Source organism: Pelodiscus sinensis, chromosome 15 (genome assembly GCF_049634645.1).
Source record: "Pelodiscus sinensis isolate JC-2024 chromosome 15, ASM4963464v1, whole genome shotgun sequence".
In the NCBI taxonomy this organism is placed as follows: domain Eukaryota; kingdom Metazoa; phylum Chordata; order Testudines; family Trionychidae; genus Pelodiscus; species Pelodiscus sinensis.
In genome coordinates this window covers 966,164-991,796 of record NC_134725.1, presented here as the reverse complement: position 1 = coordinate 991,796, position 25,633 = coordinate 966,164, and the positions used below count along the sequence as shown (strand labels likewise).

The 25,633-nt window shown below is 46.7% G+C and overlaps 1 protein-coding gene across 1 annotated transcript in view; it reads left to right on the top strand.

The window, feature by feature from the left end:
• Positions 1-23,671: 23,671 nt before the first annotated feature.
• The window catches only part of LOC102451575 (citron rho-interacting kinase-like), a 358,679-nt gene continuing 356,717 nt past the window's right edge, over positions 23,672-25,633 (top strand). Inside the window, exon 1 of the mRNA XM_075897800.1 lies at positions 23,672-23,940. Within this exon, the coding sequence (XP_075753915.1) occupies positions 23,693-23,940 (248 nt within the window). The 5' untranslated portion in view covers positions 23,672-23,692. The remainder of the gene's footprint in view (positions 23,941-25,633) is intronic.

Below are 25,633 nucleotides of genomic sequence, written 5' to 3'. Positions count from 1 at the left end.
GGATGATAGGAGTTACTGTAGAGAACTTTTTCCTGGGTGTCTGGCTGGTGAGTCTTGCCCACATGCTCAGGCTTCAGCTGATCGCCATATTTGGGGTTGGGAAGGAATTTTCCTCCAGGGTAGATTGGCAGAGGCCCTGGAGGTTTTTCACCTTCCTCTGTAGCATGGGGTACAGATCACAGCTGGAGGATTCTCTGCATCTTGGGGTTCTTAAACCATTTGAGGACTTCAATATCTGAGATATAGGTGAGAGGATTATTCTAGGAGGGGTGGGTGAGATTCTGTGGCCTGCACTGTGCAGGGGGTCAGACTAGATGATCATAATGGTCCCTTCTGACCTTAAAGTCTGTGAGTCTTAGAGACCCCCAAGGCGTACCGGACACAAGTCTGCACAAGCTCCCAGGCACCACCTACAAGGAGGTGGCCAACTTGCTGGGGGAATATCTCCACAAATGGGGGAAGGAGGCCTAGGCCACCACCACCAAGGACGTGTACAACCTGGTGGGGCTGGTGCATCTTTATGACATTTGCCCCCCAGACCTCAAGGTGTGGTTGGCCGACCGGAAGCCCAAAGACCTGTGCAGTGCAGGGACACTAGCAGACCAGTTTGTGGCCAGCAGATCAGGGACAGGTGGGAGACCCACACCCGGGCCCCTGAAGGGGAGTTACCCAGAGACCCCTTGAAAGTGGTACTCCAGGAAGCCTAGCCTGGGTGGGGGGCCCAAAATGTCAGGCCAGGACAACCCCCAGTATGGGACTCGAGGGACCTAAGATGCAACTTCTGTGGCCAGAAAGGGCACAAGGTAGCACAATGCCAGAGAGTGAAGGAGATGGCAGCCAGATAGGGCCCCAGGAGCATCAACTGGCTGGGAGCGCACCTGGCCCAGGGGGATGCACTTAACTGGGCTGCGCTGGGGGAAGGAGCTCGGCAGGACAGACCAGCTGGGCAGGGCGAAGCGCCAGCCCCCGAGCGGCCGTACTCAGTCCTCCAGGTGAGTGGGGGACAAGCCCCAGGGAGCAATCGTCACATCACCCCCATTGAGGTGGGAGGAAGGAGTGTTCAGGGTGTTGCGGAATAAACACGCAGTCTGATTTATAAGTTCAAGTCAGCAGAAACTATTTATTTCTATGATCATAGGAGAGCAATGCAGCAAGACAGAGGTCTAGCCTCTGATGATACAGGCTCTGCAGAAAAAGAAAGTTCAGGGTTTATATACATTTTAACTCCCATGAGCATATAATGGAATTCAGCAGAAAACCAGAACCATATGTACTTAAGTGGTTACATCTGTTCATACACTTTCTCTTATTGCAAGCCTTGCAATTTCTTTGTCTTCAGGAATGCTCGCTTCTGACGCAGCACGCACCACGTATAGGCCCAGTCCTTTGACCAAACTTTCAAGCTTTATATGGTTTGCATCCACAAGGGGTTCTGGGATATGGGGGCAGAGGTGACACTGGCGCGGCCCGAGGTGGTGGGCCCAAACCAACTAGTGCCTGATGCCTACCTAACCCTGAGGGGAGTCCGGCACACCAGGCAGAGGCTGCTGCAGAACTTTTATTGGCCCGGGGTCTTTGACGCTGTTCACCAGTATTGCAGGGCCTGTGGCTCCTGTCAGAGGGTGGGGAAAGCCCAGGACAAGCGTAAAGCAGCTCTGAGGCCTCTGCCCATCATAGAGGAGCCCTTCCAGAAGGTGGCGATGCATACAGTGGGGCCCCTGAGTAGGGCAACACGGACGGTAAAGAAATACGTCCTGGTGGTGGTGGATTTTGCTACTCGCTACCCCGAAGCCATGGCTCTGCCCTCAATCGAGGCAGACACGGTGGCATATGTGCTGCTGACCATTTTCAGCAGGGTGGGGTTCCCCAAGGAGGTCCTTACAGACCAGGGGTCCAACTTCATGTTGGCCCTGCTCCGGTGTTTGTGGGAGAAGTGCAGGGTCCAGCACACCTGAGCCTCAGCATACCACCCCCAGTCCAATGGGCTGGCGGAGAGATTTAATGGGATGCTCAAACGAATACTGAAAACCTTCATGGACCAGCACCCACAGGACTGGGACAAGTACTTACCCCACCTGCTGTTTGCACACAGGGAAGTGCCCCAGGAATCCATGGGGTTCTCCCCAATTGAGTTGCTGTACGGGAGAAGGGTGAGGGGCCCCCGAGACTTGTTGAGGGATGAATGGGAGGGGAAAGCCTCTCCAGCTGGCGAGTCTGTGGTGGAGGACGTACTGACATTCCGGGAAAGGCTTGCTGAGCTCATGGGCCTGGCTGGGGGAACCTAGCCCAGGCACAGAGAAAGCAGAAGGCCTGGTATAACCACTTGGCACGTGCCCGCTGCTATGCCACTGGTGATCAAGTGATGCTTCTCATCCCAGTGAGGAAGAACAAGCTGCAGGCGGCCTGGGACAGTCCCTTCAAGGTCATCAGACAGGTAAACGAGGTAAACTATGTAGCGGAGCTGTCCAGCCAGGGCCACCACCAGCGAGTGCACCATGTCAGCATGATGAAGCTGTACTGGAACAGGGAGAGGTTGGTGCTGGCCGTGTGTGGGCAGTGGAAGAAGGGAGAGGATCCCCTGGTGGGTCTCCTCCCAGAGGCCGAGGCTGGTGCCACGCTGGAGTCAATCCCCCTCTCGCACCAGCTAACCCCGGCCCAGCAGGCAGAGATCAAGGAAGTGCTGTATTCCTACCAGCAGCTGTTCTCTTCCCGGCCTGGGCTCACTAATGTGGAAGAAAACATTGTCCTCACTCTGAGTTTGTAAGCAACAAGTAGCCAGAGGCAGTTTTATTACGAGCTGCAGCAAGGGAAAAACTGGTCCGGATGGGGGGGGGAAGCCCCCCCCCCCCGAGGCAGATCTTCGAATACAAGCAATTATGAAGCAGTTTATATACTGTCTATTAAATATAATAACAATAACAATTAGTCTCCTTCCCATTACAAACACCAATGGCTAACAGCTATTTAGTTCCACCCAGATGCTCCTTATCTCAAGGTCCCTGCCAGAGTCAGCATTCTATCCTTATCTCCGTATGGAGGCGAGAGGCGAAGGCAGCGTCTAATTACAGATCTCGCGTTGTCAGGCCACAGACTTAGCCTGACTCTTGCTCTCTTGTTAACAAGACCAAGATGGCTGCACACAAATTCCCTTATTCCCTTTTCCTGCCTCCACAATCCCCCCTTTTGTGCTTACAGCACAACTACCTTTCTAAACCTTTATTTTCATTAAACATTACATAATTAGTACAAACACAAAAGCTATCTCTACCACCACATCCCTTACAACAACAATCAAATATGAAACTTTTAATAAGCAAAAGCAATATAATCATTAATATCCCCAATATAATTCTATGATGGGGCTGTTCTATAATTTTAGTAACATTATACAACATCATAATTAGTAACCAAATTAGGGAGGGCAGGTACATGCTGATGGTACCTGTCCATAAGCACAGAGTCCAGATCAAAGGGAGAAACCCAAACCACTCCCACAAGTTTCTCCTTGGCAATATACAATACTTCGCTTCTTTCACCAAGGTCAGTTCTTAATGTCCTTTTGTAGTCAGAAATCTTTGGGCTTTGGCGGTGTCAGAGGAGTGGACTTTTCCTCTTTTTTTTCTTGAAAGTCATGGTTCAGCATCATGCAGGGGAGAGGTTACCAGCACATCACCCTGTAATATTTTGGTTCTTCTGGTGTCCAGCAGGTGGGAAAGCAGGACCAGAAGGAGAGAGAGGTCAGCAGTCGGGGTAGGATCATTTCGAGATGGAGGGATCTTTTTGCAGTGAGAAGCATTGGCCAACAGTCAGTTCTTGGCACTTCACTTTAGCAAAACTTGGTAAAGGTCTTTCTAGAGCAGTCTTTCGCTGATGGACATGAGAGTCTCTATTCTCTGAGCTAAAAGCCAGCTGGCTCCTTTGGAACCAAGGTTATTTCCTAGGAATAAAGCAAACCCTAAAAACAATCCCACGTGGTTGTTTGGTACCGGCCTTATCAAAGTGAGGCCCTTTGGAATGTGGTTGCCAGGGGAACCAGGGTCACAGGAACTGCTGTAGCGCATGCTTCTCAGGCTGGCCTAATGATCTGAGTTTGTCAGTTCTCAGCAAGATACCATGGACTGCCTCAGTTTACTCCTATAGTTCCTTTCTCTTGACTTTGGGGTTCTCCTTAACCCACCAAGTTAAATACAATTTAAGGGGTTTTCATTTACTCTGGAAGTACCAGTACAGCACCAGCACTGTTATAAATGTTATAATCGAAACTTCCCACATAATTTGGCAAACACTATTCAAATCCATCCCCAAGATATTTCGTTGTCTTACTGACGCTGCCCATGATTATAGGTTTGACCTCTACTGCCTGGTTGAGTGCTGCAGAGGTAGGTGTTTGGCATGGTCCATGGTGTTTCCCCATCTGTGTGTACCTCAGACGGCCAGCCCCGATATATCTTTGGGCATTGGCCACCAACTCCTCAATCTTCGCCTGCAGGGCCAGTAAACCCTCCTCTAGGTACTTGCTTCCGCCGTGCCACTCAGGATCTTATGTTGGGTTGCACTTCGGCAGTAATGGGTAATAGAGCCGCATTCCATCAATGGTCAGGATTATCCAGCGAGGGGCTGTTATGCACACAGACGGATATGTAGAGGGGCAGGATGGAGTGATCTGTCTGGGTAGTCAAACACCAGTAGGTACCATTCATTTGGACCAGCTCGATGTTTTTGTTTTTGTTAAATGGGCAGGTACATAAAATTTCCTTATTAAAGTGGGTGCAACAATCCCTGGGTATAGGGAGGCTCCCACACCTTCAGAATAAGCGATGCCCTCGATCTATCTATATTCTCCTGCTTTGGTACAGGCAGGGAGGTTACCATTCTGATCTGATCTGAGTGAGGAATCCCCAGAGGGGCTAAAAACAAACTGTTATACTATGCCCTGTCCAGGTGGGCCTTTGGGTCCTCATGGATTCTCTACTTCCCCACTCCCATGGGTAGGCACGGGGGAGATGGGGACTCACCACCATAAGGGCTGGGTGGTCAAAGCTATCCTATTCTTCAGTACTGGCTTTCTAATTTCTTTAATTTAGTTCCATTAATTAACAGTCCAATTAGTCTCTGGTCCAAATATCTGGTTAGGTTTAGTGAAATGGACACAGAGCTGGACAGAGCCTTCAAACTATTCAGAATCAATCGGTTGGCTTGGCTGGTGTCTAGGCCTTCACGGGCACTGGATATTACTGCATCTACCAGCCTGGATTCTCATACAGTTTCTGGGCTATGACATAAGTGTTGCTGACAGAGTTTCCAGGCCCAAACCAATCTGCAATGGTATCTGCTAAGCCCCGTCGTTGCCTAATCAGGCACTTGCCAATTTGATTAGCCAGTCTAGCACACAGCTGGTCTATACCAGTGTGGAACATCACCAAGGTAAGGACCAGTGACAGTTGTCCTGGTTCTGAGACAGGTCTGTTCAGGACATGATGCACAATTGGGAGGCTTTATTTTGTCCTCAAGGACCTGGTTAATAATACCCAAATGAGGGCAAGTTAGCAATGGCCATTGTTTAACAAATGACAGCCATGCCTCAGGGGTTACCTTTGTCTGGGCTTTAAGTGGTAAGCCCCAGTGGGAGTCAGTAGGTCCAACTTCAGTGGCCTGATGTTAGTGTTTAGCTTCTTTCCCACAATATTCCACACAAACTTTAACTCAGAGGACTGTGTATTCTTTGTCCTCATAGTGTTCATGTTGTTACAATAAACAAAATAATTCTGTGTGAATGAGGGGAGGCCCAAGGCCGTGTATTCCCCATCGCTATTAGTGTGTATTTGTTCTAAGTATGTGACTTGAGGCTGGTTACATTGACTGGAGTCACTGTTTCTCGTATGGGGGAACATCATGGTTCCAGGATGTTTTAATTATTAATAGGAACCCATGCAATTCCATGATTCTTGAGGCCTTTTAAGGCGTCAGGCACCAATGAGTAGCAGGGCAAGTGGCTATTATTGAAATGGTGGGGTTACTAGTTTCCCCATTGTTGTGGTCATCTGTGTATGGCTTTATTCAAATATTCTGATGTCCCGCTTGCCCGTGTTGTTTCTTACAGATTTCTTATTATCTCTGGCCAAATCACGTTTATGGTTGGTGTGCAAATTTGCAGAAGCTAAATATTTCATTTGTGTAGCCATTAAAGCAAAACCAATCCGGTGGGGGAGAGGGCTGATACCCCACTCCCAGTCCTTCTGTTCACATGGTACTCCTTGCTTCTTTCCAGTTCTTTTTTTGTTCACCTGTGGAGACATTGTTAACATTCTCCTAGCTTAAACAATTACCAAACTATTATCCTTTCACTGAATTTTAAAGTTGCCAATTGACTAAGTTTAGAGTTGCCAATTGATTGGGCCCAATTATTAATTTTGTTGGTTTAAATTAATGCTTCTGCTTTACTCAAATTATCCTTTCATTAAAAATATCCCAGACACAATATTTGCAATACGTATTACAATTAAGACACACAAGACAAACTTGGGCAGAACACAAACTTATTATGTCATGACACAGAACCATGGTTTTTTGTTGTTGTTGGTTTTTCTTCAGCTGGCACCAGCGCTTTCTGACGATCTGAAAGAAAAGAAAACATTTCTACCCCCTTCAGGGTGGCCCATTATAACTTAAAATACTGCCTAAGATCTACTAGTGGAGCTGGTTACAGCTAGTCCGAGAACAAGGGCGCTTCATCGGTACTCGTGACCTTCCACTCCCTTGAATTACCTCAGAGTTGCTAGCCTTCCCCAACAGTGGCATGCCTCAGTCTCCCTCTTGTACCACAGATCAGGCTTAATGTGTGAAGCTATAATGCTTTTCCTTAGCACAAGGTGTTGGTTGGCCAGTTACTGTTCCAGCAAGCAAAAAGCTTTTATTTTCCTGAAAAGAATAAGGGGTCTGCTGGGTCTAGAGTGTCAGACCTTATCAGCAGCTCATGAAATAAGGGGAGTCGTCACTCCCTCACATATCCACTTGGTCTCGAGGTTCAACTGACCCCCCTTGCGTTCAGAACTCCCTCGTGGGAGAGCCCTGGAATCAGCTTACTTCTCAGAGACCTGGGCAGCGGCATTCACACTCCACTCATTACATTCACACTCAGCATGCTTTTCACACAGAAATTTTCCCACTTTTAGATGCATCTCTCTTTATGGACCTTGTCCATATTTGGGGCGGCAAACAACACTGTTCCCCCCAGGGGCAGCAAACACATTTCCCCCCAGAACCACAGCAGTTCCCAGCACTGCATAAACCTAGGTGCCTTATGTCCAGACGCAATACAATTTTCTTCCCGTACCCGGGGCGGCACCACCAATACCACAGCAGTTCCCAGCACTGCGTAAACTTAGGCCTACTCGGGGGTAACAAAACAACTTCCCTGGAACCGCTTGGCGTCTGACCTTGTTGCAGATTCAAGAAGTTCGGCTGGCGTGAGCCCACAAGAAGCAGACGACCCTACAGGCAGTCCTCCTCCACACCCCAGTAGAGATTTCAAAAGGTCTCTTACCTCTCGTTTGGCGCCCTGGGCGTGAAGGGGGACGGTCTGCAGCCGCTGTTGCTGTCTTCAGTCGGGCGTTGCCATCCGAGTCACGGCACCAAATTGTGGAAGAAAACATTGTCCTCACTCTGAGTTTGTAAGCAACAAGTAGCCAGAGGCAGTTTTATTACAAGCTGCAGCAAGGGAAAAACTGGTTCGGACAGGGGGGAAGCCCCCCCGAGGCAGATCTTCGAATACAAGCAATTATGAAGCAGTTTATATACTGTTTATTAGATATAACAACAACAATTCGTCTCCTTCCCATTACAAACACCAATGGCTAACAGTTATTTAGTTCCACCCAGATGCTCCTTATCCCAAGGTCCCTGCCAGAGTCAGCATTCTATCCTTATCTCCGTATGGAGGCGAGAGGCGAAGGCAGCGTCTAATTACAGATCTCGCATTGTCAGGCCACAGACTTAGCCTGACTCTTGCTCTCTTGTTAAGAAGACCAAGATGGCTGCACACAAATTCCCTTATTCCCTTTTCCTGCCTCCACACTAACCTCGCTGTGCACCGGGTGGAGACGGGGGCCCATTCCCCCATCCGGTGTACCCCATTCTGGGTCACTGGGAAAGCATCCCGGGATCTGGAGAGGGAGGTTGGGGACATGCTGGCTCTTGGGGTGATCCAGCCCTCCTCCAGCCCCTCAGCCTCCCCAGTGGTGCTGGTCCCCAAAAGGGGTGGAACAATCTGGTTCTGCATGGACTATTGGAAACTCAACGCCATCACCATGTCCGATGCCTACCCTATGCCTCTGACTGATGAGAGTCTAGACAAGTTGGGGGGTGCCCAGTTCCTCACTACTATGGACCTTACCAAAGTGTACTGGCAGGTGCCCCTGAACCCCGAGGCCCAGGTAAAGTTGGGCCTTCATTACCCCAATAGGGCTCTTTGGGTATGTCTACACTGCCACCCTAGTTCGGACTAGGGTGGTGTTGGGATTTTGCGGTTCCCAGAGACTCAGGTGCTGGGCAGAATCAAGGGTCTTCAATTCAATTCAATTCAATTCGATTCAATTCAATTCAATACTTTATTCAATGTGCACAAAGGGAGAGCCCCTGGTACTAAAATCAGCCAGAGTCCCTCGAGCAAGGAGCCCCTCCCCTTGCTGTTTTATAGCACATGGTTACAGGTTACATAACACAAACTTCTAAACCAATCAGATTCAAGCTTTCCATATATGGCTTTGTTTGTCACATGCCTGCACCTCTCCACTCCACATGCCGAGCTCACCCCCCTCCCCTTGGCCTCCCCCAGGCTGTTGCTAGGGTGGGTGAGCCACAGCATGCCTCTCCATGCATACCCTTCAGCTCCCCCATTTGGTTTTGGGGCTAAGAACAATTCTTAGACCCCACTAACACCACTTCCTTGTATTTATTAGGAGCTATAATTGACCTTATCAACACTTAATTAACTGCAGTTTTGGTAACAGAATTAAACAATACATTCAACCTTTAATACATAATGGTATCTACACTAAAAGTAAGTCCCCATATCCATTGCGAAAACACAACTGAAATCCATCCCCAGGGAATCTCTGTTCCCACAATAGCAAACTCTTCTATCCACGGAATCACTGTAATTGCCTTACCACTTCTTTCATAATATCTTCCACAATAGGAAGTATGAGATGTTCAAACCAGGCTTACTTTCCAAAGCTAAATACCCAAATCCACACCAGGTAGTGGAGTCTTTCTTCACTGTTATAGCATCCATTAAATGAAACATTACATGCACCATTAAGTCAGGTCCCAACATTTGAGATAGGGCTTGTCCTGACTCCATGTTTCTTATATGCAAAACCCATCCTCCCAGGATGGAACATTGGTCCCATGGGAAAGCTATATAGTTATCTCCAGCTATTATTACATACTCAGCTACACAGGTGTCTATGACATGAGAATGGGAGTGGGTGGAAGGGCTGAGCCTCCAATCCAGGAGACCAACCCACAGGAATTAACACCTCTCCAAAGATGGAATAATCATTCCAAAATGCCCATTATCAATAGAGACCACTCCCCTGCCATCATGCAAGGTGAAGACATTCAGCCTTTGAGAACTGCGGCTCTCACCCAACAGGGCACCTGTGACACGAGCAAGTCTCCTATCAGGGCTACGACTTTCATGTTAACACCATGCCAGTATGATAACACCATTCCAGACCAATGCTTGCTCAGACATTTTAGTAGTTTTTAATAGATGGCTGAGTACAACAGTGAGGACCTAACCAACTATGTTGCTGAGTTAAGGTGATATCTAATTAATTAGACATGAGCCCTATTCTCACCACAATAAACTGTCATCCCTGCTACTAACAAATTTTCAACCCAGTCCCTATGATGAGATTTGATAGCTTGAGTAATGGCATTTACAACTGATCCAGTGGCTCCTCCCCAGGTGACTACATCAATAAAACACTTAACAATATTGAGAATGGCCCTCAAGGAGTCCATAGGGTAAACAGAGATTATTGTGCCCTATGTTGAGTGTCACCCTTGTATACTTTTACTCGTGACAGGTGCACCCAAACTGGAATTCCAGTGACCCGGGCTGCTGAAGGAGTTACCAGGAGAACTATGTGAGGTCCAGTCCAGGCTGGTTCAAAGGTTCGTTTTCTATAGGCTTTCACCAGTACCTGATCACCGGGCTGCACCTCACATGTGTCCTCTTCACTAGCCTTTGGGTTTGGTTCAGTTTGGGGGTCCTTTGAGACACACTGAGATAACAATTTGCAATATTCAGCAAGCTGGTCACCCATGACATACAACTCCCCCGCTCCAATGCACAGATTTCCTGGCGTCCTCATCGCCCGCCCTGTCAGCATTTCAAAAGGAGATAAGGAATGTGGATTAGTAGGACTGGATCTCATAGACATGAGAACCACTGGTAAATTGGTGACCCAGTCTTTCCCTGTAGCAGAAAACATCTGTTTGGTTAGTTTGTTTTTAATGGTTCGGTTAGCTCTTTCTACTAATCCTGAACTCTGGGGATGGTAGGGACAGTGGAATTTCTGTTTGATCCCCAGTGACATGCATACTGTTTTCATCACCTTCCCTGTAAAGTGGATACCTTGGTCGCTATCAATGAAGCATGGAAATCCCCATCGGGGAGTTATTTCGGTCATCAATATTTTAGCTACATCAGATGCAGTGGCCTTGGCCACTGGGAAAGCTTCTACCTACTTAGTAAAGTGATCCACGATCACCAGAACATATTCTTTCCCTCTGCACCTTGGCAGAGGTCCAATGAAATCTATTTGTAACTGTGTGAAGGGCTGTGTTGGTCTTGGCTGATGTCGCATTCTCACTTTCACTGTGGGAGCAGAATTACATTGAGCACATGTTACACACCTCCTCACATAATCATGCACATTTGCATTAAGCTTAGGATGCCACCAGGTGTCCGACATCCGGTGGATCACCCTCCGTGCTCCATCATGTCCCAACATGTGATATATTTGTATCATAGTTCCCATCAGCACATTTGGTAACACTAATGTGTTTCCTGGGCCTCTCCAAGTGTTATCATCACACAGTTTTCCCCCATTATCCATCCATAACCACTTTTCTGCCCTTGGTGCAGAGTGTTGGATGTCCTGTAATTCAAAAATGTTTGGGGTTTTTATGAGAGGCTGTGTTGCAGCAATCAATTGCATCTGTTTACCTTCCACTGCTGCTCGTTTAGCTAGTTCGTCTGCCCTTCGGTTCCCCTTACTATGAGGGTCTGTCCCTTTTGTGTGGGCCCTCACTTTTATCACTGCTAATTCAGTAGGTTTCTGCATGGCTTCATGAAGTTTCTCCACTATTCCCCCATTTTGTATTGGGGATCCTGTACTCGTCAGGAATCCCCGATTTACCCACAAGTTAATATAATCATGTACAACCCCAAACGCATATCTAGAATCAGTATATATGTTTACAGCATGACCTTTCGCAGCTTCACATGCTGCAACTAATGCCTGCAGTTCTGCTACTTGTGCAGATGCCCCAGGCAAACTGCCGTGTGCCACCAGCTGTCCATCTTGAGTACAAACGGCCCATCCTGTGTGTCGCTTGCCATCCACATAGAAGGAAGAACCATCCACGTATAGGCAAGGGGCACCAGGTATTTCAGTTTCTTTTACCAATGGAACGTCCATGGGCTCTTCCTCAAGGCAACAATGATGTGGGTGTCCCTCATCTGGGGTAGGCATGAGGGTAGCAGGGTTTAACGATGATGCTCTTTGCAGATGTACCGAAGGCATTAGCAAGCTCGTTTCCCATCGAGTCCATCTTGCCACATGGACTGCTGAGGATTTCTTCCCTGATAAAATAGCAAGGACGGCGTGAGGTACAACAATATTTACATCCTGTGAACCAATAAGTGGTGTGGCCTGATTTAGGGCCATAGAAGCTCCTTCCACTGCCTGAAGGCATGGTGGCATTGCTTGAGTGACAGCATCTAGTTTAGAAGAGTAGTATGCTACTGGGTGCTGTTTATCCCCATGTTTTTGCGTTAACACTGCTGCCATATGTCCCTCACTGACATGCGTGTACAATGTAAAAGGCATTAATGGATTAGGAAGTCCCAACCCTGGGGCAGTACTTAGCCTTTGTTTCAATGTGGTAAATGCCTGTTCACAGTCAAGTGTCCATTCAATTGCCTCATGTGGTCCACCAGCACCCTTCAGGAGATTATTAAGAGGCTGGACAATCCTTGAATAATTGGGGATTTGAGTTCGGCAGAAATTGAATAGCCCCAACACTTTCCTAACTCCCCTGACCGTAGTTGGTCGTGGGCAGGCATTAATAGCCTCAGTGCGGTCAACAGTTAAACGCTTGTACCCTTTGGATATTAGGTACCCCAGATATGATACTTCCTCCTTTGCAATCTGAGCCTTTCTAGCATTACATTTTACCCCACTGTCTGCCAAGTGCTGCAGGGTCACTTCTAAGTCTTTCATGTGCGTTTGGCGATCTGGTGAAGAGATAAGAAGATCATCAACATACTGTACAACACAAGAAGCCATGTCTGGCAGCTTTGCCAGCACATCAGCTAATGCTCTATGAAACAAAGTAGGTGAGTTATGAAAACCCTGGCTTAGGCGAGTAAAAGTATATTGCTTCCCTTTAACAGTAAATGCAAACCAAAATTGACTGTCAGGGTGCACAGGACATTTTGCTTTTACCATGGTGAAAACATCAAAAGCATGCAGGCCTCCCACTACCATCCGCTCCTGCACCTTTTCCCAGAAGGGTAGGTTCGGGTTATTAAGCTGCAAAGATGGCAATTCTTTTAACATGCTCCGCAAGTCAGATGGACTCATAGGAGTGTGCTCCAGGTGACTCACAGTAGCAGGGTCCCCTTCCCCTTGATTAGGATTAGGGACAGTGTGCACTCTCACTGGAGCCATAAAACCAGACTGATATCCCCTCATTCCACATGTAGGGTCCAAAGGTGCTGAGGGACAAGATCTCTCCTGCAAGGCTGTTTCTTTATAGTTTTTTGCTTCTGTTTGCAGTTTTTCTACCTCTGCTTCTAACTCTCCTATCCTTCCTTTTAGCATATCACACTTTCTAACCAGCTGTTCATAATCAACAATTAAACACATACCAGCCATTTTGTCCTTCTCTTTACTGTCTTTTAACCCCATACACCAACAGGCAACATAATATGGATGTTTAGTTGGGTAATCAGCATGTGTTGGATATCCTTGTTTCAATGCCTTGTCATACTGAGACAGGGCAGATCTTATACCCAGCAGCCTCACATCTACACTGAGGACATCGTCTTCCTCTGATAAATATTGTGTTTTATGCACAAAATCAGTGTTGCCCACTTGTAATGGGGGTTGGTCATCCTTCTTTCTTTCAGTCACACAGCCAAGATATCTCAACAAGAAAACTAATAAACTTACTGCTACAATAGTGATAAAAGCACTAATTAAACACTCTTCATATTGTGGATCACTAAATCCCTTCATCTTTCCCCCTTTTTTTTAAAACCTAAATATCCTCCAATCTCAAAATCTTTAAATACAATACTGTTTACAAACTAATAACAATTTCCAATTAGGAGATCTGGGCCAGCCAACACATTAACTAGAGGTACTTATGGCTATACCTGCCCCTACATTGACTGTTGGTCCTTATGGCCTCTTTGATTTCCCACTTCAACAACACTTAGTCAGAGGAACTTACAGCTTAACCCGCCCCCACACTAAGTACAGTGTCTTAAGACTGCAACCAAAATGTTACAAAACTGCAACAAACCCCTTAAATTCTCCAACACCCAGTTTCACTTACTACAAAAGGTGTGAGAGTCACCAGTCAGGTCAGGGACACACAACCAAATGAAAAATGAACAAAATCACCCTCTAACTTGATTGTAGGTCTTGATCCTGAAGGATATTTCTCACCCTGCTCGCTGCGCCAAGAAACTGTTGGGATTTTGCGGTTCCCAGAGACTCAGGTGCTGGGCAGAATCAAGGGAATTCAATTCAATTCAATTCAATTCAATTCAATACTTTATTCAATGTGCACAAAGGGAGAGCCCCTCGAGCAAGGAGCCCCTCCCCTTGCTGTTTTATAGCACATGGTTACAGGTTACATAACACAAACTTCTAAACCAATCAGATTCAACCTTTCCATATATGGCTTTGTTTGTCACATGCATGCACCTCTCCACTCCACATGCCGAGCTCACCCCCCTCCTCTTAGCCTCCCCCAGGCTGTTGCTAGGGTGGTGAGCCACAGCATGCCTCTCCATGCATACCCTTCAGTGGCTAATGTAGTCATCCGAACTTGCAAATGAAGCCTGGGGTTTAAATATCCCGGGCTTTATTTGCATGTTCCCGGGCGCCGCCATTTTTAAATGCCCCGTAGTTCGAACTACCTGCCCGTGGCTACACGCGGCACGGGCTAGGTAGTTCGAATTAAAGCTCCTAATTTGAACTACCGTTACTCCTCCTGCAATGAGTGTAGTCCTTGGAAGGGTCAGAATGATGGCCCCTGGTGATGATGGGGAAGGTGAAGGTAATGAGCAAGATGATGGGCTAACACATCATTCGTTCTAGAACAATCTTAGGTAAGTATATGGTAAGGAAATATGGATGGACAGTCCCTGCCTTAGGAAATTGGGGTGTTTGTGACTGTGCTAACCGTATTAATAAACTATATTTGTAAATATACAAGAGTTTCTATAGGGTGAGTGTTACAGCTGTGCACATTAGGGTTCCCAAGCATAGGATAATTGAATACTGGGCCTGATTCTGGGACAAAGCACCTGTCAACCCTAAAGGTGATAATTAGAAATTAAAACAATCTTAGATCAGGCAACAGGGCAACTGGCTAGAGCTGCCTCTGGCCAAGTTCTTGGAAGCCCTCCATCTCATGGCCACCAATATGTCCCTGGGTATGGATGGGCTGACCATGGGTTGTACCGTGTGTTCTGGGATGTCCTCATCCTTGCCAGCATCTGGGCTGAGTCCTTGGAGAACAGGATCTTCCTCTAGCCTGAGCAGGAATTGTGGTGGAATTTAGGGGGTTAATGCTCACCAATCTGATCAGAGATTCTAAGTTTGTCCTCCCTGACCCAGGCTACAAGCTTGTGGAACAATATGATTTCCCCCTCTGGAGGGTCTGTAGGTGCTGAGTGACAGTCATACTTCAAATCAGAAAGTGCAATCAAAATAAGTTTTTATTGACATGGGAATAACTATAACAAATGCGACAAAAAATATAGCACTGAGCACACAGATTAATTGAATCTCTTCTTTGGATGGCATTAACAAAATCAAACTAGGCTTATCTAAGAATACAGATCTTAATCACCTAACAGCATTTCATACTCACAAGCTCTCCCCCAAAGGCTGGGCATGGCAGGACCAGCCTTCCTGTGCCTGAGGCACCTCAGTGCAGGTGGAGTATGAGATATGTAGAAGCAAGACTTAAACAAAATAAATGACGCAAGATAGAAATTAAGTTTTATTTTTTCTTCCTAACTTTGAGAGAAGACAATATATACTCCGGAGCAAGCTTGTGGCAGCTATGGCCACAGGAGCCTGACTTCCTTAATCCCTGATCTTATATATTCCCTCTTTGGCGCCAAAATGTCCCAGATGTCCAACCCCCTTACCCAAAGTTGGGCCTGGTACCCTAAGATTTCTGTGGGTACCTATAACCGATTGGAAGGAATATTGAGGGGCCTATGAATATGCCTAGAAGAAGATGTGATGTCTTCTTGGACGAACTCCTGGAACAGAGAAGAAAACAGGAAGCATTGCAGTTAGGTTGTGGAAATCTGGGCTCCTGAGTCTTTTGGAGTGGGCAAAGTCAGTTTGTTGGAGTTTGCAGATTTTGCTTATGTTTACTCAATTTTGATCAAAACAATGGTCTCAAAGTACCCATCAAACCAACTGCAAAGGCCTTCCATAATCTTTACACAGTACATATCTCGGAAAACAACAACGGAAATAAAAGAAATAAATGTTAACCTATCACCTAAACCAGGGTGGAACCAGACTGCTGGCACTAAACATTAAAAAGGCCGTAGAGCAGTTTTTAAACTAAGATGGGGGAAAGCTGCTTGGTGCGGAGATGCACGTAAATCGAAGGGAGACTTCTCTTAGAGGAGAATCCATTGATAGAGATTCTCTAAGCTGGAGTCAGAAAGAGAGGAGGGGAGAGGACAAACCATGGGCCAGAGCAGACAGACAACCGCATACAAAGGAATCCAATGCATCAGGGAAGGGCAGACAAATAAGCAGTGGCAAATTTTTAAAGTGCTTCTACACAAATGCTAGGAGTCTGACTAATAAGATGGGTGAACTAGAGTACCTCGTATTAAAGGAGGAGATTGACATAATAGGCATCACTGAAACCTGGTGGAATGAGGAAAATCTGCGGGACACAATCATACTGGGATATAATATATATCAAAAGGATAGAGCAGGATGGATGGGGGTGGAGTGGCACTATGTGAAAGAATGTAGAATCAAATGAAATAAAAATATTAAATGAATCAACATGTTCAATAGAATTGCTATGGATATGTGACAGGGTGGAGCAACCCCGCCACTCGCCAGCGCCTCCAGAAACGGCCGGTGGCAGGGCAATGGACGCCGCAGGCCGCCCGGCCCCGGGGCGTCTGAATGGGGAGGAGGCGGCGCGTTATCACGGGGCGCCCGGGCGCGCCGGTGATGACGTCACGAGCGCGACGCCGGAGGAGGAGGGGGAAACCCGGAAGTGGGGGAAGGAACGGGGGCAAGGTATAAAGGGCGCCGGAGCGGCCAGAGGAGGGGGGTCAGAGCCGGAGGAATCCGGAGGCACGGACAGAGGGGAGGTGAGTGAGAGGCCCGGGCAAGGGGGAGGCGCGGCAGATAAGGAGCCCGCTGGGGCTAGGGGGTAATTGGCATGGCCAACGGCCGGCGGAGTGGAGTAGGACCCAGGGCAGGCTGTGGAACCCGGGAGCAGGTGTGTTTGGGGTTAGCAACCCCCCTGCTACCACTGAGAGTCGCACTCTCAGTGTTAGGGCCCTGGGTCGGGGTCCGGAGAGAGGGCGGGCCCGGACCCCCCACTCCGCTCAGGAGGCTCAGAGCTGGGCAGTGATCTATGCAAATCTGACTATCAACCGGTCGGGGCGTCTGACCACGCCCACACCTTGTGACAGGATAGTAATTCCATGCTCCAATAAGAAGAAATTAGCAGTAGGGATATATTACCGACCACCTGACCAGGACAGCGATACTGACATTGAAATGCTGAGGGAGATTAGAGAGGCTACCAAAATAAAGAACTCTATAATAATGGGGGATTTTAATTATCCCCATATTGACTGGATACATGTCACCTCAGGAAGAGAAGCAGAGATAACATTTCTAAATGGCTTATATGACTGCTTCTTGGAGCAGCTAGTGCAGGAACCCACAAGGGGAGAGGCAATTCTCGATTTAGTCCTGAGTGGAGCGCAGGATCAGGTCCAGGAGATAACCGTTACAGGACTGCTTGGGAATAGTGACCATAATATAATAACATTTAACATTCCTGTGGTGGGAAGAACAGCTCAGCAGTCCAACTCTGGCATTTAATTTGAAAAAGGGGAATTACACAAAAATGAGGAGGTTAGTTAAACAGAAATTAAAAGGCACAGTGACTAGAGCCAAATCCCTGCAAGCTGCATGGAAACTTTTTAAAGACACTGTAATAGAGGCCCAACTTAAATGTAGACCCCAAATTTAAAAACATACCAAGAGACCTAAAAGAGTCACCGTGGCTTAACCACCATGTAAAAGAAGCAGTGAGGGACAAAAAGGTATCTTTTAAGAAGTGGAAGTCCAATCCTAGTGAGATAAATAGAAAGGAACATATACACTGTCAAATCAAGTGTAACAATGTAATAAGAAAAGCAAAAAAAGATTGAGGAACAGCTAGCCAAAAACTCAAAAAGAAATAACAAAATGTTTAAGTACATTAGAAGCAGGAAGCCTGCTAAAAAACCTGTGGGTCCCCTAGATGATCGAGCTATAAAAGGCGCAATCAAGGACGATAAAGCCATTGCAGAGAAACTAAATGATTTCTTTGCTTCAGTCTTCATGGCTGAGGACGTTGGGGAGATTCCCGAATCTGCACCGTCCTTTGTGGGTGATGAATCTGAGGAACTGTCGCGGATTGAAGTGTCATTAGGGGAGGTTTTGGAACAAATAGAAAAACTTAATGTTAACAAATCTCCGGGACCGGATGGCATTCATCCAAAGGTTCTAAAAGAACTCAAATGGGAAATTGCTGAACTATTATCTGTGGTTTGTAACCTAGCCTTTAAATCGGCGTCCCTACCTAATGACTGGAAGGTAGCCAATGTGACACCAATATTTAAAAAGGGCTCTAGAGGTGATCCTGGCAATTACAGACCGGTAAGTCTGTCTTCAGTACCGGGCAAATTAGTCAAAACAATAGTAAAGAATAAAATTGAGAGACATGTAGAAGAACACAATTTGTTGGACAAAAGTCAACATGGTTTCTGTAAAGGGAAATCCTGTCTTACTAATCTGTTAGGGGTTAACAAACATGCAGACAAGGGGGATCCAGTAGATATAGTATACTTAGATTTTCAGAAAGCCTTTGACAAGGTCCCTCACCAAAGGCTCTTGTGTAAATTACATGGCTGTGGGATAAGAGGGAAGGTCCTTTCTTGGATTGAGAACTGGTTAAAAGACAGGAAACAAAGGGTAGGAATAAATGGTAAATTTTCAGAATGGAGAGGGGTAACTAGTGGTGTCCCCCAAGGGTCAGTCCTGGGACCAATCCTTTTCGACTTATTCATAAATGATCTGGAGAAAGGGGTAAGCAGTGAGGTGGTAAAGTTTGCGGATGATACCAAACTGTTTAGGATAGTCAAGACAGAAGCAGATTGTGAGGGACTCCAAGAAGATCACCAAACTGAGTGATTGGGCAACAAAATGGCAAATGAAATTTAATGTGGATAAGTGTAAAGTAATGCACATCGGGAAAAATAACCCCAACTATACGTACAGTATGATGGGGGCTAATTTGGCTATGACAAATCATGAAAGATCTTGGAGTTATCGTGGACAGTTCTCTGAAAACTTCCACACAGTGTGCAGCGGCGGTCAAAAAGGCAAATAGGATGCTAGGAATTATTAAGAAAGGGATAGAAAATAAGACCCAGAATATCTTACTGCCCCTGTATAAAACTATGGTACGCCCACATCTTGAATACTGTGTACAGATGTGGTCTCCTCACCTCAAAAAAATATTTTGGCCTTGGAAAGGGTTCAGAAAAGGGCAACTAAAATGATTAGGGGTTTGGAACGGGTCCCATATGAGGAGAGGCTAAAGAGACTGGGACTTTTCAGTTTAGAAAAGAGGAGACTGAGGGGGGATATGATAGAGGTATATAAAATCATGAGTGGTGTGGAGAGGGCAGATAAAGAAAAGTTATTTATTAGTTCCCATAATAGAAGAACTAGAGGACACCAAATGAAGTTAATGGGTAGCAGGTTTAAAACTAATAAAAGAAAGTTCTTCTTCACACAGCGTGTAGTCAACCTGAGGAGGCTGTGAAGGCTGGGACTATAACAGAGTTTAAAGAGAAACTAGATAATTTCCTGGAGGTTAGGTCCATAAAAGGCTATTAGCCAGGGGATAAAATGGTGTCCCTGGCCTCTGTTTGTCAGAGGCTGGAGAGGGATGGCAGGAGACAAATTGCTTGATTGTTGTCTTCGGTCCACCCTCTCTGGGGCACCTGGTGCTGGCCACTGTCGACAGACAGGATACTGGGCTAGATGGACCTTTGGTGTGACCCAGTACGGCCGTTCTTATGTACATTCTTATGTTCACCCTCCTTCTGCAAAAGCTGGGTCATACAAGACAGGTAAATTTTATCCTGTAGGCATCTTGCATTACTACAGTGGTCTCCAACCTTTTTACACCCAAGATCACTTTTTAAATCTCAGAACAAGCGAAGATCTACTGCCCCACCCTTCCCCCAAGACCCTACCCCTTCCTTGAAGCCCCACTCTCTCTATTCTCCTCCTCTCCATCACTTGCTATCTCCAGCCCTTATACACTCTACACTGCCACTTCCCCCCCAATTCTTCTGTAGGAAGAGGTTCTCTCAACATTTGGCCTGTCTAAACTGGACCAAATGTTAGAAAACCCCCTTCTTTTGGAAACCCCCTTATTCCTCGTGGAAAGAGGAGTATAGGGGTTACAGAAAGAGCATATTTGCTCTTCCACTAAAAAAAAAAAAAAAAAAAAAGCAGAAGACCAAATGCATCTCTGGATGCGGAAGAGTTTCTGGGATCTCTGGAATCCTGGAAAAACTCCCGCAGTCTAGCCGTACCCTCACTGGGAGGAGACAGGATGTGTAGGCTCTGGGGTGGGAATGAGGGATTTGGGTGTGGGAAGGGGTGAGAGGTGCAAGTTCTGGGAGGAAATCTGGATGCAGGAGGAGGTGAAGGGGATGCTGGCTTGGGGAGGGGGCTCCAGGCTGGGGAGTGTTGGGGTCAATTGGAGGCTTGTGGTACTAAGCAAGCCACAGGCTCGTGGCTGTGAGGATGCAGGAATTTGGGTTGGGGTATGTGAGGGGCTCAGGGCAGGGGGTTCCAGTGTATGATAGGCTCAGATCTAGGGTCTGGGGGTGCAGGAGTGTTATAATACTGTGGCCAGATGGGGGCTTGGCCTCAACTGGGTTTTTTTGGGCCAGGCTTTATTTTTAAATAAAATACTATGTTAAACACAAAAAGTCTCTGCATTGTCTTTATTTATGAGAAGGGCGGGGAACCTGTTTTGAATCAGGGGGTCACTGATCCACAGAAAACTCAGTTGGGGGCCACACAAGGGAGATGCAAAAAAAAAGCCTCCTCCCCAAAAAACCCAAGCCTCACTAATGTGGCCCCAACTATGCTGGTGGGAGCAGGGGACATAGTACTGGGGAAGGGTGCTAGTGGGGCAGGGGACAGAGTGCTGGGGTGGGAGCAGGGTTCTGTAGCAGGGGAGAGGGTGCCAGTGGGGGAACAGGAGAGAGGGGACAGGGTGCTGGGGAGAGGGGACAGGGTTCTGCAGCAGGGGACAGGGTGCCAGTGGAGGCAGGGAGTCTCCTCCCCCAGCCTCCTCCCAGGACTCCCCACCCCCGCCCCGCCAAGGAGGGAAGCTCCCCGTGCGCGCATCCTCCAGGGCCAACTCACCCCTCCCGCGGCGCAGGGAAGCCCCCCCACGCCTCCTCTGGTGACTCCCCCCAGGCAAGTTTCCGGCACGCCAAATAACTTAGGGAGGGGAGCAGCCAGCGCACTTCTGGAACACCCAGAAGTGGCGCGAAGCTGCAGGACTTCAGTCCACCCTGTGGGAAGCCGGCACTACCTCCATTGTTGCTGGAGGTAGGTGGTGGGGCTTCTCAGGGGTGGGGGGGAATGGGGGGGGGGGGGCTCGAACACCTTGCGATCGACCAGTTGATCGTGATCGACCGGTTGGTGACCACAGCATTACTAGAATACTATTAAGGGAACCGCGGGCAGTTCATTCGAACTAAGGGGGATTTAAAAATGGCGGCCGGACAGGAACATGCAAATAAAGCCCGGGATATTTAAATCCCAGGCTTCATTTGCAACTCTGGTTGCCTGATTTGCCTACCTAGTTCGAATTAATGAGCTAGTGTAGACATACCTTTTTTGACTTCCCTTACAAGAGGAGTTCTAGACTTTACCGTATCAACTAGGTAGTCTTCTCCTTCCTGTATTGCTCTCTCTCAATCCAATCTCTTTTTAAATCTTAGATGGGAGGAAAAACCTTTTAAAGGATGCCCACAGGCCTTTTAGTTCTGAGTGCTGAAAATAAAATGTTGTATTATGTGTTTCTTTCCCTCTGCCACTCTAACTCTTAACTTTGCAAAGCATTTTGGGATGCTGTTTGCATGAAAAATGTTATACTTAATGAAGTTATACTGTACTCCATTGTTCCTGTCTGTGTGTGAGCACTGGACAGAAGAGCCATAATTGGATATCCTATTAAGAGAATTCACTCTGTCATACAGTTCACATCCTATTAAATGTTTGCAATTTTTGAAAACCAATAAATTATCAGAACCTATTTGATATTGATATTGACAAAGACATTTGAATGCTCTAGAGATTGAGGTAATATAATTTCTTATTAATGCATATTTGTATGAATGAAAAACTTAATGTACTTGCAATTATGGTATGTGAGCTGCATTTTGCCTGCTTGGTGATGCTTCCTTCATTTCCCCTATTTGGAATTGGTCAGAATGGCTCTCTGGAGAGCCACCAATGAAGCATACATGTTTTGTTGCAATTTACTGACTTAAACAGGCAGATATTTGCTTATTAATGCTGGTCTGGTGCTAGCTTGGTGTTGGTTTGCTGTTAATTTTCTGCACAAACTTGTGTATAAGTTAAGTGATAGAAATTGGGCTGTGAAAGAATTTGGCAACTTAGAGGGAGCTAGCAAGCTCCAGCAGTGACTCATTCTGCTTTTGTTAGTCAGATAAGCATCAGCATCTATCAGGAATGCAGGCAGGTAGGGTTAAACTCACAGCATTCAGAGTGAGGAGCAGGGAGCCTGCACTGCAGGGGCTGTAATGTTTGTTCCCCATTCTTCAATTCTCATCAGCCTTTCAGCTACAGGAGATCTATACTGCATCCATGGTAACGGTTGTAGCACACATAATTTCCATCAGTTTGTAACAGTGGGCTGTGTTCTAGTTGCAGACTGAAGAGCTGCCCGCTTCACAGAGCGAAAGAGAGCTTAGTAGATTTGCAGGGAGTGAGGATCCGAATGATGAAATTGGGGGGGGGGGGGATAACCCTGGGAGGAAACATGCTTTTATGAGGTAGGAATTGCACAAGTTTTTACATTCATTCTTTTCACACATGTAGCCAAACCAGCAGGGACCTGGAGTACTGCACATCATTTAAAAGAACTTATTCATTTGTTTTTCCTTTAATTAAACTGCAGCAAATGGGCTGAAATTAGACAGTTTAATAAGTTATTTTAATTTAAAAATTAGAGTGAGAAGTAGATTAGTGCCATTTAATAAACCAGAGTCGGACTGCAGCGGTGTCCCACCAAGAGTTCTAAATCCTAAGCAGGCTGTCTTGGGAAGCAAATCTTTATTTCTTTTTCCTCTCTCCTCCAAGAGCTATTTTGGGGCGGGGGGTGTTAATAGTTGCAGCATGTTTAAATCTTCCCGGAGCAAGATTCATTTACTGATGGTAACAAGAACCAGAAATCTGGACTGGAGAGGCTGCTGGTAGAGGTGATAGGCAGAAATTGGTCCTTAGCTGGCTAACAAGGTAGCTGACTCTATTCTTGTGAATAGTTTACTCCACTAATTGGGTGGTTTAGAGACATCTTTGTTTTTCTAGAAAAATCAGGAGCTAAAAATCTGTAAATAGTAGACCAAAGGTTTTCTTAGCCTGATGCTTTTGGTTTGACTCAAAATACCAGTTTAACCAGCATAGGAGACATTGTGCCTGCAGAATGGTAGCCATGTTGGTAGCTGAAGGGTTAATCTCTTGTTGCTGTAATAGGATTTGAGAGCTCGGGCTGCTTGTATTAGCAAGATTAAAAGCAGGAGCTGCAGTGCCATTGCAAGCACTGAATGAATGGGACCATTGCAGAGCAAACTGTAGCTGAAAATTGTCTTTTCTCCTTGTTTTTTTCCCCACCAGCTCCTCCCTCCTTCTTTCCTACCCTCAGGTCTGATGACACCTCACATTTTGCTGAACCAGAGAAGAATTTGCGGGTTTTATCCTCTCTGCGTCAGTTGAACCCAGCTGGTTTTTCAGGTGAAGATTTACCATTTGTATGGTTTTCCTTCATCAAGGCTCTAGGGATCCTCAGATCACAGTAAGTGGGAATTACTGTCTTAGTGAACAGGATTAGTAGAAGAAAAAAATCAGGGCTTTTAGTGGGGAGTGGGTGGGGGAGGGGGAAAGCTGCTTTTAACTGGCCTGTGCTCTGCTTTAGGGGAGCTGACCACTTTAGGCTCTATCTGTTGCTGCTGTGGGTTTGTATATTTAATATTGTTCTCTTGCTTTGTATAGAAAATAAGAAGGCTGGTTCTGAAACTGACATTGCTAAAAATTGTAATTTGGTTACTTTAGATTAGTTGTGTTTACTGCTCTGGAAAGGAGTGGGTGGTTTGATTTCTGGTTTTTACAGGTATCCGGAAGAAGGACTATCCTGTGGAGTTCAGAGGCTGAAGTGTGGGTATGTTCTGTCAGGTCAGAAATGCAGAGGCTGGATGTCACAAAGCTAGGGGCGGGTGTAAGGCTGAATCAGTGATCCGCAGGGATGGAGAATCCAGAAGTGTGTGCTGATGGGCTAGTGAGCTGGCAGTGTGTACTGCTTGGTCAAGTTTAACACAGACTGGGGGGCATTGCTGTATTGTAGATGTGTTACAGGGTCAGAGACAGAGTGCAGGGGGTATGGAACTGAGAACCACAAAATTAGTCTTCATTTGGAATGGAATTAGGATTTCCAAGAGAGGAAGAGGAAGAGTGTAAATGACATGGTGTAAACCTCTTTAACCTGGTAAGTCCTTGGCTCCTGTTGTTCGAGCCAATGAGAAATGCATTAGTGCAGCACATCAAATTGAGGAGTCCTTATTCCAGTACCAGAAGGCCACACACAAATGCAGTTCCTTTAGCTGGTTTGGTAACTCAACATGCTAAGGTGTTATCTTTTAGTTTTAACCATTGCCTTTTGGTGCTGATACATAGCTCCCATCAGGGACTTAAAGCCGGATTTCATGTCTCTATCATATTGATCGCAGTAGTTGTTGTTGGTGCTGAGTAAGTTGCTTGAGAGAATTATGGAACCAAATGTGGTAGTATTCTTGGCTCTTGCCCATGTTTTGAGTCAAGGTTACATAATGTCTACACCAGTTATCAGAAGGAGAGAGACTGACTGTCTTTAGTGTCTGCCCCTCCTCACAGGTGTTGCCTTCATGGTTGGGAGGGAGAAGGAGGAAGTTAAAATAATGGTTGAAAGAAGAGATGTTGGCTCTTCGTGAGATGTCAGTAGAAGTAGTTTTGGAGTTGGTAAATTTTCAACTGCATATTTGGGGTTAAAATCTACCTTGAATTGTAAGTTAAATGACTTATGGTGTTTGCCATTTGTGTATCTGGCAACCAGCCCACTAGGGAGTAAGCTTTCTGGTCAACTGTCAGTAGAGGCCCAGGACCTGATCTGTGTGTATTGCTAGAGGAAAGGGTTTAAGGCAGGGGTGGGCAATACTTTGACAGGGGGCCACTCCAAGATTTTGGAAAGTGTTCAAGGGCTGCACTCTTCCATGATATTAATGGAGGAGGTGTGGGGTCTGGGATGGAGCTTGGGGTGAGGGAGTGTGGGTTCTGGGAGGGAGTTTGAATGAAGGAGGCAGTTGTGATCTGAGGCACTGGACTGGGGTGCAGGGATTTGGGATGTGACCTAGGGCAGGAGGGGGTTGTGACCTGGGGCAGGAGTTTGGAGTATAGGAGAGGGTGCAGGGGTTTGGTTTGGGACCTAGAGCAGGGGATTGGGGTGCAGGAGTTTGGTT